Genomic DNA, 16,325 nt, shown 5'->3' on the forward strand with positions numbered 1-16,325 from the left:
TACAGGTAGGCTAAGAAACAAACATTCATCCCCGGAAAGTAGCCTATTTGAACCCTTAGGAGGATTACAATTGTTTAAATGTAAAAAAAAAAATATATATATATATATATATAGAAAATGTTCGTCAGAAAGGCATTTATTTCCAATTATTTTAAAGCATTTATTTTATAGAAATATAGCATAGGAACACCTTTCAAGCAAAACTTTATTTTAAATGTTTTTATTATTTTTATTTAAATGCTAAAGCAATAGACTGTTGAAATAGCTTACTCTTTATAAAAAAAAGAAAAAATAAATAAAAAGATTAATATTTCTACTAAAAAATAGCCTAAAATAGAAATTAGGCGACGCTAGATTGTTAAAAGTAATTGCAGTGATGTAAACAAAACACACACAAAAAAATCCCTTATTTCCTATCAAATTTCTATCAACATTATATTTCATTATTTTATTTAATTTTCTCTCTCTCATCCGATGCACGAACAAAATGACTCTTACGATCCGGTTCGTAGCCTAGGCTACTGAATCAACATATGACTCACTGAACTGCAAGTTCCATGTAAATACATCATTACTTCAGTATAGTTATTATTAGACTGCTCTTACTTGCTGTTTCAAGTTTGCATCATTGTATTGTACAAAGCTTTAAACAATTTTAATTCCAATAATATTGAAAAAAAAAGTTTACTTGACTGAGCCACTAAGAACGCAAAACTATTTAGCCTGTACATTATCAGTATAACATAGAGCCATGTCTTTATATGTTTATTCCTATTTTTATAGTATTTTTATTAGCCTTGTCGAAATACAATTGAACCATAAATCCAATATAAGCAAATAAACTGTTATCTAAAATATTGTTTATTTTGTATATTTCTTAAAATAGTTTTTGGTGGCTCTCAAGGTGCTGGGTCCTAACATGAAAACATTGCAACCCCCTGATCTAATACAATGACATTCATACATTTTTTAAAAAATACTTTTTGGGGTCACTGTATGCCATGCTAATTATATATATTTTTTATAATTATAATAATAATAATTATTATTATTATTATTATTGCTTTAAATTACATGTTCTTAATAATAATAAAATGATACATTTTTCAAAGTGACTCAGAATGCATAAGGTGAATGGCAACACGACTTTAGCTTTATTTCATGTCTTTATTTCAAAAGAAGACTTAGGATTTACATTGTTTTTAAGCATGTACATTAGTTCTGCAAACATTGCACAAAAACTTAAAATCTTTGTAGTGAAATTTCCTCAAAGTGCCTTTTAGTTACATATCTGGTTTTGGGGTGATAGAGAATAAAAATCATATGAGCATAAAAACTATCCAAAAAAAAAGGACTAAAATGAAGAATTAAATTCAACATATTCAGCACAACTCTATGTCTGAATTGTACTTGAAGCCCTGAAATGTTCACGCCTCATTATGAGGTCATATGCAAAGACATTTTGCCTCTACCAAAAAGTAGCAACAATAATAAAAATGTGCAGCAAATTAGACATATGTCTCTCTGAGGTCTTCCTGATTGCACCAAACTTGTATTGATGCTTCATACCCAGTTTCAGATGTGGTCCTCTGTCTCAACTCTGAGGAGGAACCACTCATACTATCACAACATGTCTCTGAACTGTCTGTGTTGTGGATATCAAAATGTTCACTCCCAGAAGACAAATCCAATGTCTCTTCACTTGAAGATCTCGAGTGCTTTGACAGACATCTGGCATCCTGAACAGTCAACGATTTACAGCTTGAGAGAGCAACATGGGAATTGACCTGAACAGCTTGCTGATAACTTGGAGGATCGCTTGGTATCCTGCTGTCCACCTGCTGGAAAATCTCCTCGCTAGACAAGCGTCTTGGCTCCGGTTGAGGATTCAGTACCTCAGGTAGGGTCTGGCTGTGTCGTAGGGTTCTCTCAATGGCCCGTTTGGTGGAGCCGCTTCGCCCGAAGACAGTCCTGCTTCTGACGTGTGCACCCTTCATGGATTGCGAGCGTCTTTTTGGGGTTTCCGAGCGATTCGGTGCAGGTGCTGATTGGCGGGTGGGGAAGGAATGTTTGCGTTGAAGGGCCTTTCTCTGAGTGCATAAATGCTCAATAAGTGGACTGTTGTGGATAGAGCTCTCTGAAGCACTGGAGAAACAACTCTCAAGTGAACTTGAAGAACAAAACGAGCAGTCTTTAGAGGTTGTACTGGCCCCAAAGCTGTTCCCCAAGCTGTTGCCTGCTCTAACCGCAATATAGTCATCAGAGATCTGCTTTGTTAAGTGTTTGTCATAAAAGTCCATTTCTGTCTGGCTCCTGGAGAGGGAAAACTGCTGCTGAACTCCCTGTCTTAAGTTGATTACTGGTTCTGAACGTCTGCGAGTCAGTTTTTTGGTCCAAAGTTCCTCTGTGCTGGAATGTTCCTGCGATTTCTCTTCAGCGCTGGATTTGATAGAATCCATGTCAGAACTACTTCCCTTGTAGCCGTCTGCATCAGGGTCATTACTGTCATACGCAGAGTCAAGATGATGCGAGGAGATAGAGTCTGAAGGAGAAATCATGGACAGATACTCATTAATTATCAAATCATTGAGTACTATTAGATCATATCATGTTGCTTACATTTGCTTTGCTAAATCTGTGCTATCATATGTAAAGAGTGCCTATGCATTGGAGAAACCTGAATAGATGCTCAGTGGGACCTAACTGGGCCCACCTCTCTCAAATACTCATTGGTCAATGGATTTCTACATCAGAGTTCTATACTTTATCTATACTTTTACTTTATGTCAACAGTAAATATCTCATTTGTGTGTTTTCTTTAAAAAAAATTAAGTGACATCTGAGTCTGTTTTGAATTGAATCTGCAGTGTAAACTCCAGTGCATAGGCATCCTAAAACACTAAATATAAAAAAAAATTACCTTGGTTATCACTGAGTTCATCTTCATCAGAGTCTCCAAAGAGTGCCAGCGCATCCTCACCGAATATTTGAGGGCAGTTGTCAATGAGAAACTCAGTCAGTTTCGTCACCTGCAAATACATTCCCAGAAAGACACGAGAATTAAACAAAGGGCACTTCAACAACAAGATCACATGGGTTATGAAATCCCAGAAAAATAGGTCAAAATAATTCTGCATATGAAACTAGTTTGATCTTTTCTTCCTCTGCTGAGTTTCAGTTTTACTCAGCCTTCTGGCTCTTGGCCATATCATGTGAGGAGTGTTTAAGGTCAGGACTTTCAGAAGTCACTTTACACTCACCTCTTCCATTTTTTCCAAGTTGTCTCTTTGGAGCAAGTTGGGGGAAACGCATGTAGCCAGATTGATGGAAACCATCTTGTTTGTATCTGCATTCTCACTTATGTGGTACAGCAGAACCATCAAGTGCTTCAAGAGCTGAATATTTGGCTCGGGAAGTGTGTTGATCACCCTAAAGAAAATCAAAGGAACCTTGGTCACAATTACAGTTCATTTACACGAAACACTTGCTATTCAACCCAACTGCATCATTAGATAACTTACATTTTAATTTCAGCACGCTTCTGATCTTCACCTTCCTTTTCCATTGCAGTCATCCAGGATTTGCACTTCTCCTCCATTAGCAAACCGCCAGGTAGCTGTCTAAGAAAATCCTGCAAATCGAAATACAAAAGACAGACATTAGTGATCAAATATCCATATTTTAGACCTAATAACTGTTTATGAGTGAAATCAAATCAAATCAAATCGCTCAAGCTTGTCCCTTACCTTGACAAGATCAGCAAGCAAAAAGACAGACTGCTCTTTCAGATCCACTTCTATCCCATCGTTGATCTGCACCTTGATCTCTCTGAGAGCCCTGGCATTCCCGGCCCTCCTGAACACCCCCTCAGTGTACAGACCCTTTCTCCGCAGCAAGATAAGGATATCCTGCAAATGAAATTAAGACATTTCAATTACTAAAACCACATACATATAATACCAAATTTGTTTGCAATTCTATAACAAAATGACAATCCTTACCATAATTGCTTTGGGAGGACACCCATCTTTTTGACAGATATCAGACAAGGGTTGCCCAAACAGTGTGTTTTTGGGATGTTCCGTGTTCTGTTTCTGGACACGTCGCAAGATGCTCTTCCAGCGCCTTTGGTTGATGTTTCCTGTTAAATATAAATAAAGAAACAATGAAAATCACTATATTCTGGTGTTTTAATTGACAGTAAACTGCCTTTACTTTTGGTTGTTGTTGTTGTTGTTGTTGTTGTTTTTTTCAACATCAAAAAGTCCAAAACAACATTTTAAAGAGCAATGACATTTAAAAAAAAAAGAGAAGTGAGGCTTTTAGCTTACCAGTGTGGGAGATGCTGGTCAGATTGGGTTTAGTCTGCTGACTAAAGGAAATTCCTGTATTCACTGGGACCTAATAAAAATGAAAGCAATTATTGAGATGAAGCAATGGACTACACTGGTATATCTCTTTTAAAAAAGCAGAACTAAACATAGTAACTGGGGGATTCTTGGATGGTGCAACGAGCCTAACAGAGCAAGCTTTGTAAACATCATGACTAAACCATGTGTAGGTGAAGTTTATTGACATTTAACAGGGCATGACTTTGTAGTATCCCATTGTAGGCTTTGTTCTCAACAAAGAATTAATTATTGCACTAATCTATCGATCAGAAAGTGATAAGGAGTGCTGTATGCGTAAGATCTTTGGATCAATGTACTTACAACTGTGGCTGGCATGCTGATTACGTCCATGCTGCTTTGGGTCAATGATTTAGACTGAAATAGAAAGAACAAAAGATGTGTTTATCCTGTCAGTGAGATCTAGGGAAGTATAGTAAGTCAATTCAAATACGTACTAATCAGTTTCCATGATGACATTAAGGGACAATAGGTGTGTAAAAACTGATGGGTGAAGGAGATAACTTACCACGCCGTGACCACTCAGCACCTTCATAGATTAGCTGTGATGTGAGGACCAATAGATGCAGTCATCCAGGTAAGATTACCTAAAAATGGTTTCAGATGTTATTATACAACTATAGCAACTTAATACAGAATGTATCACAGAATCAAACTTTGCAAATCAACACCTGGAGTTCATGGCACAAATAATGCATTAAATTAAGTTAAATTAAATTTGAATCTTCAAGCACATGTAACAAACAATGTAAGCATTATATGTATAACTTAATTAGCTAACAGCTTCAAAACTGAAAAAAATAAGTAATAAAACAAAACTATAATATAAAATAAATGTAAATAAAAATGTTACTTACCACTCTAAAGCATTCAGTCCAGGTGTCAAACTGTGTGGGTGGCTGGAGAAAGCAAAAGTCTACATTGATTCAGGAGTAGAACAGACTCTACCAAGAGACTCAGACAGACTGAAGTGAAACAGCCCACAGCTCTGCACAAAATCAAAGTGGGCGGGCAGAGGGGAAATTTTGATGTGCAATGGAGACAGGAAGCAGCATCACGGGCTCCCACCATCAACACCTTTCTAGCTACGAAAGGCAAGTTGTTGTGGCAGAGGGTGGAAAGTGTGAAATACGTCACTCGTGTGAACAGGAACATAACAGGTAGCACGTGGATGAAAGAGGATATGGCAATAAGATCAAATTACATGGCAAGCAGACTCAAAAACATGCATATCATGTTACATCTTTCTGTATTAAAATACAAAACTGAGGTAAAGTCATAAATAACTGAGATTATTATCTTTAGGCAGCAATCATTCACATTTACATTTCACTTGTTAGATAAAATGCATTACAGTTATTTGAGTTCTTTCTTCAGTTTCTGGTAAATGGGAATAAAATTAAGCTTGGCCAGTGTTTACAGTAAAAGCACTTCTATAATGATTCACTATTTTGCTGAAAATGCTAATTATACCCCGGGAATTTTTAGAGTAACAAAAACCATCATTTTGAGACTCAGAATCTGACAGTGTCTGCCAACTGACTCACTATCGTTCATGAAACCGTCCAGCCCCCATGTTTTTTTTTTGTTTTTTTTTTACATGAGATGCATAATAGGTAAATTCATCAGGAAAATATAAGAACTGCATTTGACCAAAGGTTTTTCTGCATACCCACCTACTGCTTACAGTCTCCATGGAAATCAGGTCGCTGGCTTCTCATCAGGAGCTTTTTGATGTTTATATTCAGTATCTTCAGTTTAAAGTTATTCTCTCTTTCCTGGGCAGAACTGCGAAGCTTGTCACACTTTTTATTCATTAGGTTTGATTTTGAACATTTTTCCTATTGGTACATGCCTAACAGTCAAAAATATATAATATAATGCTGTTTTGTTTATTCAGACAATAATTCTGCAAAAATAAATAAATAAATTATATATATATATATATATATATATATATATATATATATATATATATATATAAGATTACTTTAAAAAAAAGTAAAAACTATTTTAACAAATTTGTTTCCACAAAAACATAAAGCACCACAACTGTTCTTAACAATAATAATTATAATAAATGAGCACTAAATAAGCTTTGCATCACAGGTTTATTTCAATGTTTTTTTTATTCATGCATATAATCCATTCCTATTTTTTTAAATAAAAATATTTAAAATTGTAGTAATATTGATGTTTTACTGTATTTTTGCTTAAATAAATGCTATTTCAAACAATGTGCATTTGGAATTTATCTAAGATCTTGATCGCCTGTGTGAGATCTAGCCCCGGTCTAGATGTTGAACAGCCATGTTCTATTTTCCTGACCCACATGAAACTTTATTTAGACCAGATGACATCTGTTTGTGTGTTTCCATTGGAAATCCATAAACACATTGCATTAAGATAGCTTAGATGACACTAATGTGATATAACAACAAGTCAAAGTGACAAACATCTCTCTCAGAGAAGTGTGAAACATTTCTGGGCGTACAGGGCATTTCTTAAAGATTAGACACAAACACTATAATTATGACTGAGATGGCGTTTGAGTAAAAATGTTGTTGTGGAATGATATTTTAACATTTAATTTGTAATATGAAACCACCACCACAGGCAATTTCAATTTCTAAGTGCAGTGTGAATCACCAAACTTTCCCCTCGTTTACAGTGAAAGAAACCCAGAGATTTAATGCTTTTTTACAATTACAGATACTTCTTGCACAGCTTATACATTTAAAATGATTATTTATCATCATTTAATACATGTAAAAATGCCAAACAACCTAACCTATTTCTTTTTTTAAAAATCACACCTGTAGGTGGCCTAATTTGAATGACATTCAAAACAGCCCACCAGGGAAAAACCCACGTGTGACAGTATGTATCATAATGTTTTCTATGACTGTAGGCTGAAAGACCACCAGACAACCTCAAATTTACACATGCCCACTTATAGTACAGTCAAAGGTCATGAACAACCATGATTCAGACCATGATTGGACTTCTTGATAGCTTTATTATAAGACAATTATTATCAAATTTCATCCTTAATGGTGAAATTGGGTTGGTCTTCAGGTTTGAAGTCTATATTGGGGCTGCCGTCCTCATTGAGAACACGTCTGCTGGTGTATCCCACGATGGGGTACTTTGCTTTGTATGTGCCTTTGAATATCTGCTCAAGAGACTGTAGTTGACTCTCAGTGAGGCCCGTCTAACAAATAGCAACCGAAAGATGCCATGTGTAAGTTAGTGCTAAAAAGTCAGGTGGAATCCAATTAAGAAACTGAAACGAATGTTTGTTTGCTAGCTTACAGTGTCATGTGTGAGATCTGCTGGCTCAAGGGACATTTTGGCCACAGCTCTGGTTGAGTCTTTACCCACAAGGGCATTATAGGCTGCTCCCTTTCTGTAAAACTCTGAAAATGAAAGAAACACAACAGGATTTCCACATACTCAGAACAAGGAGCTCCCATGCCATTCATGATTACATATATAGACTGTCATCACAATTTCTAGCTAATGAAATAGTTTCGAACTCAACATAGCCCAGAAATTTCCATAACTCTTGGAACTATGCTAAATAGCATAATTTTTCCAGACCTGGAAATCCCAGGGGTTTTTTTTCCACAACTGGAAAGTTCATCCATTAAATGCAAATAGGGATGTGGTTTCCAATACACTGCTTAGTGCTATATGGGAGCAAAACAGGGAACAATGGATATCTATTAAACACAGATCTCTCAAACTGACAAATGTAGTTCCTCAAACAAGTCAATAGCTAACACCAGCACAAAAAGGACTGGAGAACGTTATGATGTATACAATATCTAACCTTTTCCATACACCTTTAATGGCCATGTAAATTGGTTTTCCGTCCTGTAAAGTGGGAGGGGGACGTTTAAAGGTCTTTAGTAAATGCATTTGGCTTTTAATCTTGAAAACGTCGTCAGAAATATCAAATAAGACTTGTTTTTTTTTGACACAGCACATAGCCTACCTCAGTCCCATCGTATCTTTGCAACTCCTCCTCGGTGAACAGACGCAACGGTCTCTGTGCGTTTTTTATTTTACTCTCATTTGTGTAACAAATACTTAGTAAGCCGTATAATACAACAATACGGGCAGAAAACATAGTGGACGGTCGTGTTGAGGTTTATATGTTGCAAGAACCTAGTCTGCGGCGTCAGACTCAGTTTCCTTGTTGTCATGGGACTTTATGTTTCCACTCAGTCTTTCAGATGCTGATCTCAGATCAGCTTTCACAATCTTAAGTGGAAATGCTCCATTTGTCATGGTACAGAATCTGTAATGACTGCTTTAGGACAATGGTTTAACATCAATGTGTCGTTATTTAGGGTCAAAGATATAAGTTAGTGGACTTGTACGGTTTGCACTTTATATGAAACAGACTTCTGCTTCGGGAATTTTCTTCTAAACATCCAGCCGCAAGTTTCTGTTTCTCCATTCACGTGAGACGAACCGGAAATGACGCCGACTACTGAAACTCCTCCTTCAGCACGTTCGTCGGCCGTTAAAAGAGACTGTAGGTGAATTCCCACAGTTTAATAGGTATTATCCACAAAGTTTGGAACAATAATAAATCTTTTGTTATTATTAACTGTTTGTTGAAAGTCCATATGCATAAAAAATATATAATAATAATAATTAAACCACAAAGTCCTTTGTATGTCATAATGCAGATATTAATATTTACATATATTTCTGACATATATTTCTACTGTCAGGATATTATTGTAGCCTATATTTGCTATATTTATCTTTTTCTTTTTCTATCTTTATCTTTTTTTATTTATCTTATATTTATCTTAAGTTTCGTTAGAGACAATTTTAGATAAATTTGAAAATAGCTCAAAGATGCTAATCAGCACGTGGTTAGCTAGCACAGTTCTGAATGGTGGTATACATTTTAAAACTGAATGTTATGGAATAACTCTCTAAAAAAGTGTGCTTAATTGCAGAAAAAAGGGTTTTCAGTAGATATGCCCCCTTATCTTCTTTACTTAGCCTATATTTCATACTTTTAGGTTTGGTCTATGGGATTCTGTATTTGGCACATGTTATTATTTAAATATTGTCACATTCCTTACCCGCATAAAAAAGAAATTACAAATTACAAAAAAAGACCAAAAAAAAAAAAAAAAAAAAAAAATTCTAACACATTTAAATGATGAGACCTATCTCTTCCTGATCATATAAATTTATGTTCAACCTCAGAATCAAAAAATATAGTTTTAAAAACAACAATGGAAATAATAAAAAAATATATATAACTAGATAATAAAAATTATTTCAATATTAGCTGAATTTTAGGGACAGGGTTTGGGACAGGCATTTCCCAATTGAGAGATGTATGATATGACGGCTGTCATAGCCTGGTTGCTCAGTAAATTGGTTTGTTTAAGAAATTACTTTTAAATGAAATATTTTACACACTTATACAAAAAGGAAAGAATAATGCATTGACTTATATAACAGGCCTATTATAACATTCAAGAACTGTGCCATTCTGACTATTTTACAATCGGAGAACAAAAGAGATTAATTTTTTTATTATTATTTTTTTGATTTACTGATTTTAATTGAGATCTAAAAAGGACATGCGCTTGTGCCGGTCCCGGCCTTGAGCTGCAGGACTGTAACGCAAGATTTTTATGAATGTAACATGCCATTTCGGGTTGATTCTCACCAAACCCCACAGAACGCTTGGATATATGCCACGAGATTAGGATTATTTTATGACAGATTTGCATCCGCTTAAAAAATTTGAAAGTCACCATCTCTGTCAAGTGAGAGCAGGATGTTTGTGTGTGTGTTTGAAAAAGGAAGGAAATAAACCTTTAGAATAACAAAGTGAGTAGTTACCCCATAGTTCACACAGTTCCAATAAATTGTGATGGGCTAAATAAACTAAACAGCAGACAAATGCGACTACAGTCAAGTGCAGACCAGTATTGAAGTGTACAGCAAATATGCAGCCATAAGGGTTTATTTAATTAATATTGAATAGGCTTATTAATTAATGTACATTTGGATTTTTATACTGTCATTCTTGGTTGTATGGTAAAAAAGTATATTTTTATTTGTATACGTTCAAAGTGACAACTAAATGTCATGCCTTTAAAAAATAAAGTGAACAGCAAAATCTGCTGCTTATAGCGTGTCTCGGTCTCATTAAACATCTTTCTGGTTCAGGCCACAAACATAAACCAATAAACAGGAAATAGCCTAATTGAAGCACCTGCTAGAAATCTACATTTAGATTATTTTACATTAAATGCATCGTGTAAATCACTTTGGAATAAATCAGCATGTATGAAAACTTGAAAATATGGTACGGTATAGCAATTTTTCACAGACCCTCTCCTTTGAGAACTGCTGGTCTACATAGAAGAAAGCACTGTTTAGGCTCTGCCCCAGTACGAGCTGTGTCAAGCTATTCATTAAATCTTGTTGTTTGATGAGAAAACTATGAAATGTATTTTGAATAAATGCTTTAAGAATCAGTACAACTGCAGCAATGGAGGACTATTATTTTGCTGCGTGGAACTGCGGAAGAACTGATGATGGCAAGGTTTGATCTTTGGCTGACCAAACAGAAAGGGCCGTGTGTGGTTTCCACAAAAAAAAAAGTAAAAAATATGAAAGTATTACAACACTGTAGATCATCACTTAATTAAATTAGCCTATAGGCTACACTTTAAATAAAGATCATATTTGTTATCAATATACATTTAATGATTAACAATAAAGATTCAAAAATAAGGAAAAGATGCACATTACAAGTACATTGTTGAAGCGTGTCCTAGATAAACACAACATCCCCACTTAAAGGTGTCATATGATTCGATTTCAAGTTTTCCTTTCTCTTGGGAGTGTTATAAGCTGTTCATGAATAGATAAGATCCCTAAAGCTGCAAAGACTAAAGAGATATTCTTTATTAAAGTTAAGACTCGTCCAGTCTCTCCTAAAATGCCTATAGTTTAAACCGAGCGCCAACCTCCCGCTCTCTCTCGTGAGGCCAATAAGGAAGTGACTAAAACTGCAATTCATCGACTGGCCGCTTGAGGCTGGCTGCAAAAGGGAGTCAGTCCCATAGACTCCCCATGTTAAAATGCCCAACTTTACAGCAGGAGAAAACATGTTTACAGCCTGGTTCAAAAAATGATTTTGGTCTAAATAGCTAATTTTGCCCTTCATGACAACTGTGAGGGGGGTGAATTTTTTTATAACTCATCCGTTTAAATTATATTAAGACTTAAAGTTCTGCATAATTAAGGGCGTGGCCACTTGAGTGACAGGGAGATTGCCGCTGCTGACACTGCCGTGACACTGACACTTTAGGCTTCAAAAACGCTCTTCAGTAGTCTACGGGTGACGTCACGGACACTACGTCCATATTTTTATACAGTCTATGGTTTAAACATGCCCTCACATGTATACGTCACGATGTGGGAAGATATGCATAACTCCACCCAAATGTTCACAAAGAAAGAAGGCATAACTTTATTGTTGCTGTCGCCACAGCCGCCATGTTGTGAAGATGCTGTGTGTTTCGTTGCGAAAGTGAAAATACTTAGTTTGGTCTTCCAAAAGAGCACACGACTAGAAATCAGTGGTTAAGTTTTATTCACAACACTGTTCCAGAACCGTTCAATCCAAATATCAGATGTGTGCAGCGCATTTTATGGAGGACTGTTTCCTGATTCTGGGAGAGTAGACTACAATGCCATCTGTTCTGACTCACAGCCTGTAAGTACATTTACATGTTTAAAGAATTTGCCACTGATGATTCAAATGTGAGTTTTGAGCAGTGTAGAGTAGTGCTTGTTTGTCGTTTTTCTGATCACAAATGGAGACATGGTTTTATGTTTACCCGGCGCAATGCAATGCATAAAAACACAGTAAAGTCAATATAATCCATAATTATGTCCCCACTGGATACAACACATTCCTCGTTTATAATTGATTTTAATGTTTTTGTCTTGTTGTGCCAGGTGTAACATTTCCGTCACACGCTTGAGGCATTCGGCTAATCACAATGCACTGGATAGCTGGCCAATCAGAGCACACCTTGCTTTTCAGAATGATGAGCTTTGTAAAAATCAGCACGTTTCAGAAAGATGGGGCACAGAGGAGAAACAATAATGTACAGTTAGTGGAAAATAATGTGTAACCTTAAACTGCATGAACACATTTCAATAAACAAAATAATGTTCTTTTTAGCAACATCATAGGACCCCTTTAACTAAAAATCATGTAGAACTACTTCAAAGAATCACAAAAAAAGATAAAGTGACATCAACACTGGCAGTTTGTTTATCACACAGAACGCTATGCGGTGGTGAGTCTCGCATCTACCAAGAACTTAACGATAGACAAAATAATCATGTTGATTCAAGCATTTGTGAATTAATTAAATGTCAGTAATTAACAATACTGCACAAATTATAGCTATCACGAATAAGGTCCTTATTCAGTCCCAAACTTGTACAGTAAAGCCGTTATAGCATACAACACCCCATCAGTAATATACAGGTCTATAGTGCCACCTGTTGGTGCACTTGTGTAACTTCTAGAACAACTTTTATGTCGAGATCACGAGAAAATATTAAGTCGTGATAGCGAGAAAAAATATTTCATTATGTTGAGATCAGAGAAATTTAAGTCGTGATAACGGAAAAACAACTGTCGTTATGACGAGATCACAACCAAACAAGGAAGAACATTTTTTTTAATCCGTGGCCTCTACAACCGAAAACTAACAAACAAATAAATAAAATTAGCTGAATTCTTGTTTTTTGTTTAATAGTAGTAGAGTCAAAAACTTACATACAGCACATTTAAAAGGAATCCATTTGCCAAGAAAGCACTGTCCTCTCATTACAGAAGATTAATTGTTATAATGTATGCCAGTGTGCTTTTAATCATAAGAGAAAACATTTATGGAAACCAAGTGTAATAGAAATTTGCAAAACAGAAACTATGGAAGATTTTGAGTAAATCTCTAAGAAAAAGATCAAGGATAGAAGGCTATCCCAAGCCCTCCCCAAACTAACAGCTGTGCCGTCATGCTTGGCATGTTTTTGGCTCTTAGCTGTGCCTCACTCCAGAGAGAGAGGATCTGTAAGAAACTCCTGCTCCTGCAAGTTGATGGCAAAGTTTAAATGCCCCAAATATTTGGAGGCGAAGCAGAATGCTGAGGAGAGACGTATCCCGATCTTATCAGGAGGTAATGAAACCTTTGTGTGAAACGCGGTGAAAGGCGACTCATTCATCTGCTTGAGCTCACGATCATAGTAACACAGGAAGTGCAAATGAACAACTGCAGTCATGTGATAACAGCTGACCGCTGCTCTTTATTGTAGCTGGGCGTATAGACAGATATGAAGTGTAAAATACTGTCATATATAGCTTAACTGTGTGTATCCCTATATATGTTTTATTAAAATGTCACTTTTTGCATTGTAGTTTAATGGTGAGGATTGTGCTTGGCCACTTTGGTCTTACACAATGATGTTTCTGAAGTGGAGCAAGATCAAACCAGCTGTGACCCTTCACCAGGTCTGAACTTATTGCCTACAAATATGACTTTTTGTATATATGCAAACAATACAATACACTGTACTGTTTTCACACTCATCCTCGTCCTCATTCACATGCTGCTCACTACGGTGACTGTGTTCTTGGCCTACCAAACTATTTCAGACTGAGAAGCTCAACCATCCAGTCATGTCTGTTTTATACAAAGAGGTAGAGGAGTTTGCTGCACCAGGTAAGCTATAATTCAGTCATTCATGCCATCTCTCAGTATCTGTATTTACAGGAATTGCTTTATATCCCAGGAAGACGCAGTTATTAAGTTGCATGCATCACTATCACGACAATATTCCACCTCTTGTTGCACTGGACTTAAGGGAAGGAACTGTTTAAAAGAGGAGGTTGTTTACCATGGGCCATATTCAAACCAGACGCAAGTATGTTTTAGATCTTCCTCAAACATATTTTGAAGGAATGGTGCTATTAATAATCTTTGACGTGACATGTCTGTGGTAGAAGCGAGCCGTAGTGGTCAGAGGGCCGACTGACGTGAAGAACAGAGAACTTCTATTCCTCCAGTTCAGCCAGAATGAAACGGAAGAGGATTTCAGTGCAATCAATTACATGGTTTTTGCCAAATTTAGTGACATGCTTGAAAGGTAGAGCTATATTGAAATGTTTAACATGAATTAGATTTGTTTTACTGTTTGTGTAAATATCTTTCTCTCAGCAGCTCAGATAAAGCTGCTTTTATGGTGGACTGTGAAAGTAATTACTCAATGTGGACCTTCTCTGGAGGCTTTCGGACATGGGTCAAAATGTCTTTGGTCAAGACGTCAGGCAGAGGAAATTAATTAGTTGAATTTAGACAGGAGGTGATGTATTATTCATAGTAGGCTACCATTTACAGATCTTTGTCAACTTCAGCAGAATAGTCGACTCATAACTAGCATAAAAATAGCTGATTCTTAAAATGTAACATTGGATCCACAAATACTGAATATTTGATGAATCGTCCATATTTATTTCAGTCCAATGTGGTGAAGTACACTGACAAGAAGCCTCCACAGGAGCAAGCCAATGAGCTTTTCTTTGCTGTCTTCCAATGGCGAGATCCATTTATACAACAAGTCAAAGATGTAAGTGTGCATGGACTATTATTTACTAAATTGTCTGAACGTTAACCTGGAATGCTTTATAGAGAGTCTAATTAAATGTGCCTTATGTTTTTCAACAGATACACCATAGCCATATTGTGTGGCATCTTCATGGCTCTTTTTAAAGCTGCAGACTTTAAACTCAGCATTAAGTGGATGATCAAAATTCATAAAAGACACTTAAGGGCAAAAATAAGCTAAATCCTTTCCAGTTCATCTGAAAACACTACAGCATTTTTAATTATGAACATCAAACACTTTCAGAGCAAAGACTCTCTTACACTTACATGAGAATTGTGCTGATGTTGTATTGTACATTTTGTTTTAACTGGACGATAGATTTTAATTTGATATTGTAAAGGAAGTGCTCCTAGTGAAGAGTGAATGCTGAGGCAAGTGTTCTGCGGTACAAGGGCAAAGTGTATTCATGTGGTCTGGACACTGAAATGTTAACTATTCACACCTGTTCTCTGATTTTAAGCTAGTTAAAATTATGACTAAGAAGGGATTTCACTGAAACTAAAAAGGCTTTTAATGACAGGGACCTTTGGCTAAGTAGCATTTCCCAACGATCAATAAATAACTATTGCAGGGCATGAAGTGACAGAAATTCTCTGAAGATGGGGAGCTTTTCTTACTGCAGTTTTCTTTTTTTGCTATCAGTGTGAATTGGATAAGTTTGATCAATATGACACATGTTGTATAAACCTATACCAGTCGTTTTAAATTATTTAATTTATCTAAAAACGTTCTGAATTTTTTACCATGCTTACAAAAAAAAATTGAACTTGTAGGCCTATTTCAGTTTCTTTTGTTGTTAAGTACAATTATGGCGCTTTCTAATGATGAAATTACTTCTTTTTTATGTAATGTAAATATATCTGTCAGGACTAAACAAATGTTATGTTGTTTAAAATATTGTTCTTAGTATATTTTAGGATACGTTGGGAAATGCATCATCCCAAATTTTACTGACCCATATGTTTTATTATTATTATTATTTTTTTAAACCAAGTTACTTGAATTTTCTTCCAGTGAATGCAGCTGAATCAATAATGTTTTTGAGGATTAGGAAATTATGGGTTTGACTGTTTTTAATTCACGTTATGTCATCATTATTTTGTGGAACTAATTAATAATTCAACAAGAATATGCGTGTATTTTTCAATTGTTTTTACACTTTAAGTTTAAAATAGT

At 35.8% G+C, this 16,325-nt stretch overlaps 3 protein-coding genes across 3 annotated transcripts; 1 reads left to right on the forward strand and 2 right to left on the reverse strand.

Moving 5' to 3' along the window:
• Positions 1-1,153: 1,153 nt before the first annotated feature.
• Positions 1,154-6,023, reverse strand: tagapa (T cell activation RhoGTPase activating protein a). Its single transcript, XM_059520751.1, has 9 exons — positions 4,918-6,023; positions 4,713-4,766; positions 4,332-4,401; positions 4,002-4,141; positions 3,747-3,908; positions 3,522-3,631; positions 3,261-3,429; positions 2,921-3,029; positions 1,154-2,542 (listed from the first exon to the last, which is right to left on the reverse strand). The coding sequence occupies exons 1-9, from the start codon at positions 4,942-4,944 to the stop codon at positions 1,509-1,511; spliced, it is 1,875 nt and encodes a 624-aa protein (XP_059376734.1). The 5' UTR covers positions 4,945-6,023; the 3' UTR covers positions 1,154-1,508.
• Positions 6,024-7,405: 1,382 nt separating this feature from the next.
• nenf (neudesin neurotrophic factor) lies at positions 7,406-8,901 on the reverse strand. Its single transcript, XM_059521174.1, has 4 exons — positions 8,410-8,901; positions 8,186-8,288; positions 7,725-7,864; positions 7,406-7,623 (listed from the first exon to the last, which is right to left on the reverse strand). The coding sequence occupies exons 1-4, from the start codon at positions 8,542-8,544 to the stop codon at positions 7,447-7,449; spliced, it is 555 nt and encodes a 184-aa protein (XP_059377157.1). The 5' UTR covers positions 8,545-8,901; the 3' UTR covers positions 7,406-7,446.
• A 4,726-nt stretch (positions 8,902-13,627) lies between these two features.
• Positions 13,628-15,329, forward strand: pacc1 (proton activated chloride channel 1). Its single transcript, XM_059521175.1, is given in 10 exon segments — positions 13,628-13,663; positions 13,903-13,918; positions 13,921-14,140; positions 14,142-14,206; positions 14,258-14,338; positions 14,341-14,408; positions 14,488-14,630; positions 14,705-14,846; positions 15,003-15,142; positions 15,209-15,329. Coding segments are annotated over 10 exon segments (1,032 nt in total).
• The last annotated feature ends 996 nt before the right edge of the window (positions 15,330-16,325 follow it).

This window comes from Carassius carassius, chromosome 32 (assembly GCF_963082965.1).
Source record: "Carassius carassius chromosome 32, fCarCar2.1, whole genome shotgun sequence".
NCBI classification, from domain to species: domain Eukaryota; kingdom Metazoa; phylum Chordata; class Actinopteri; order Cypriniformes; family Cyprinidae; genus Carassius; species Carassius carassius.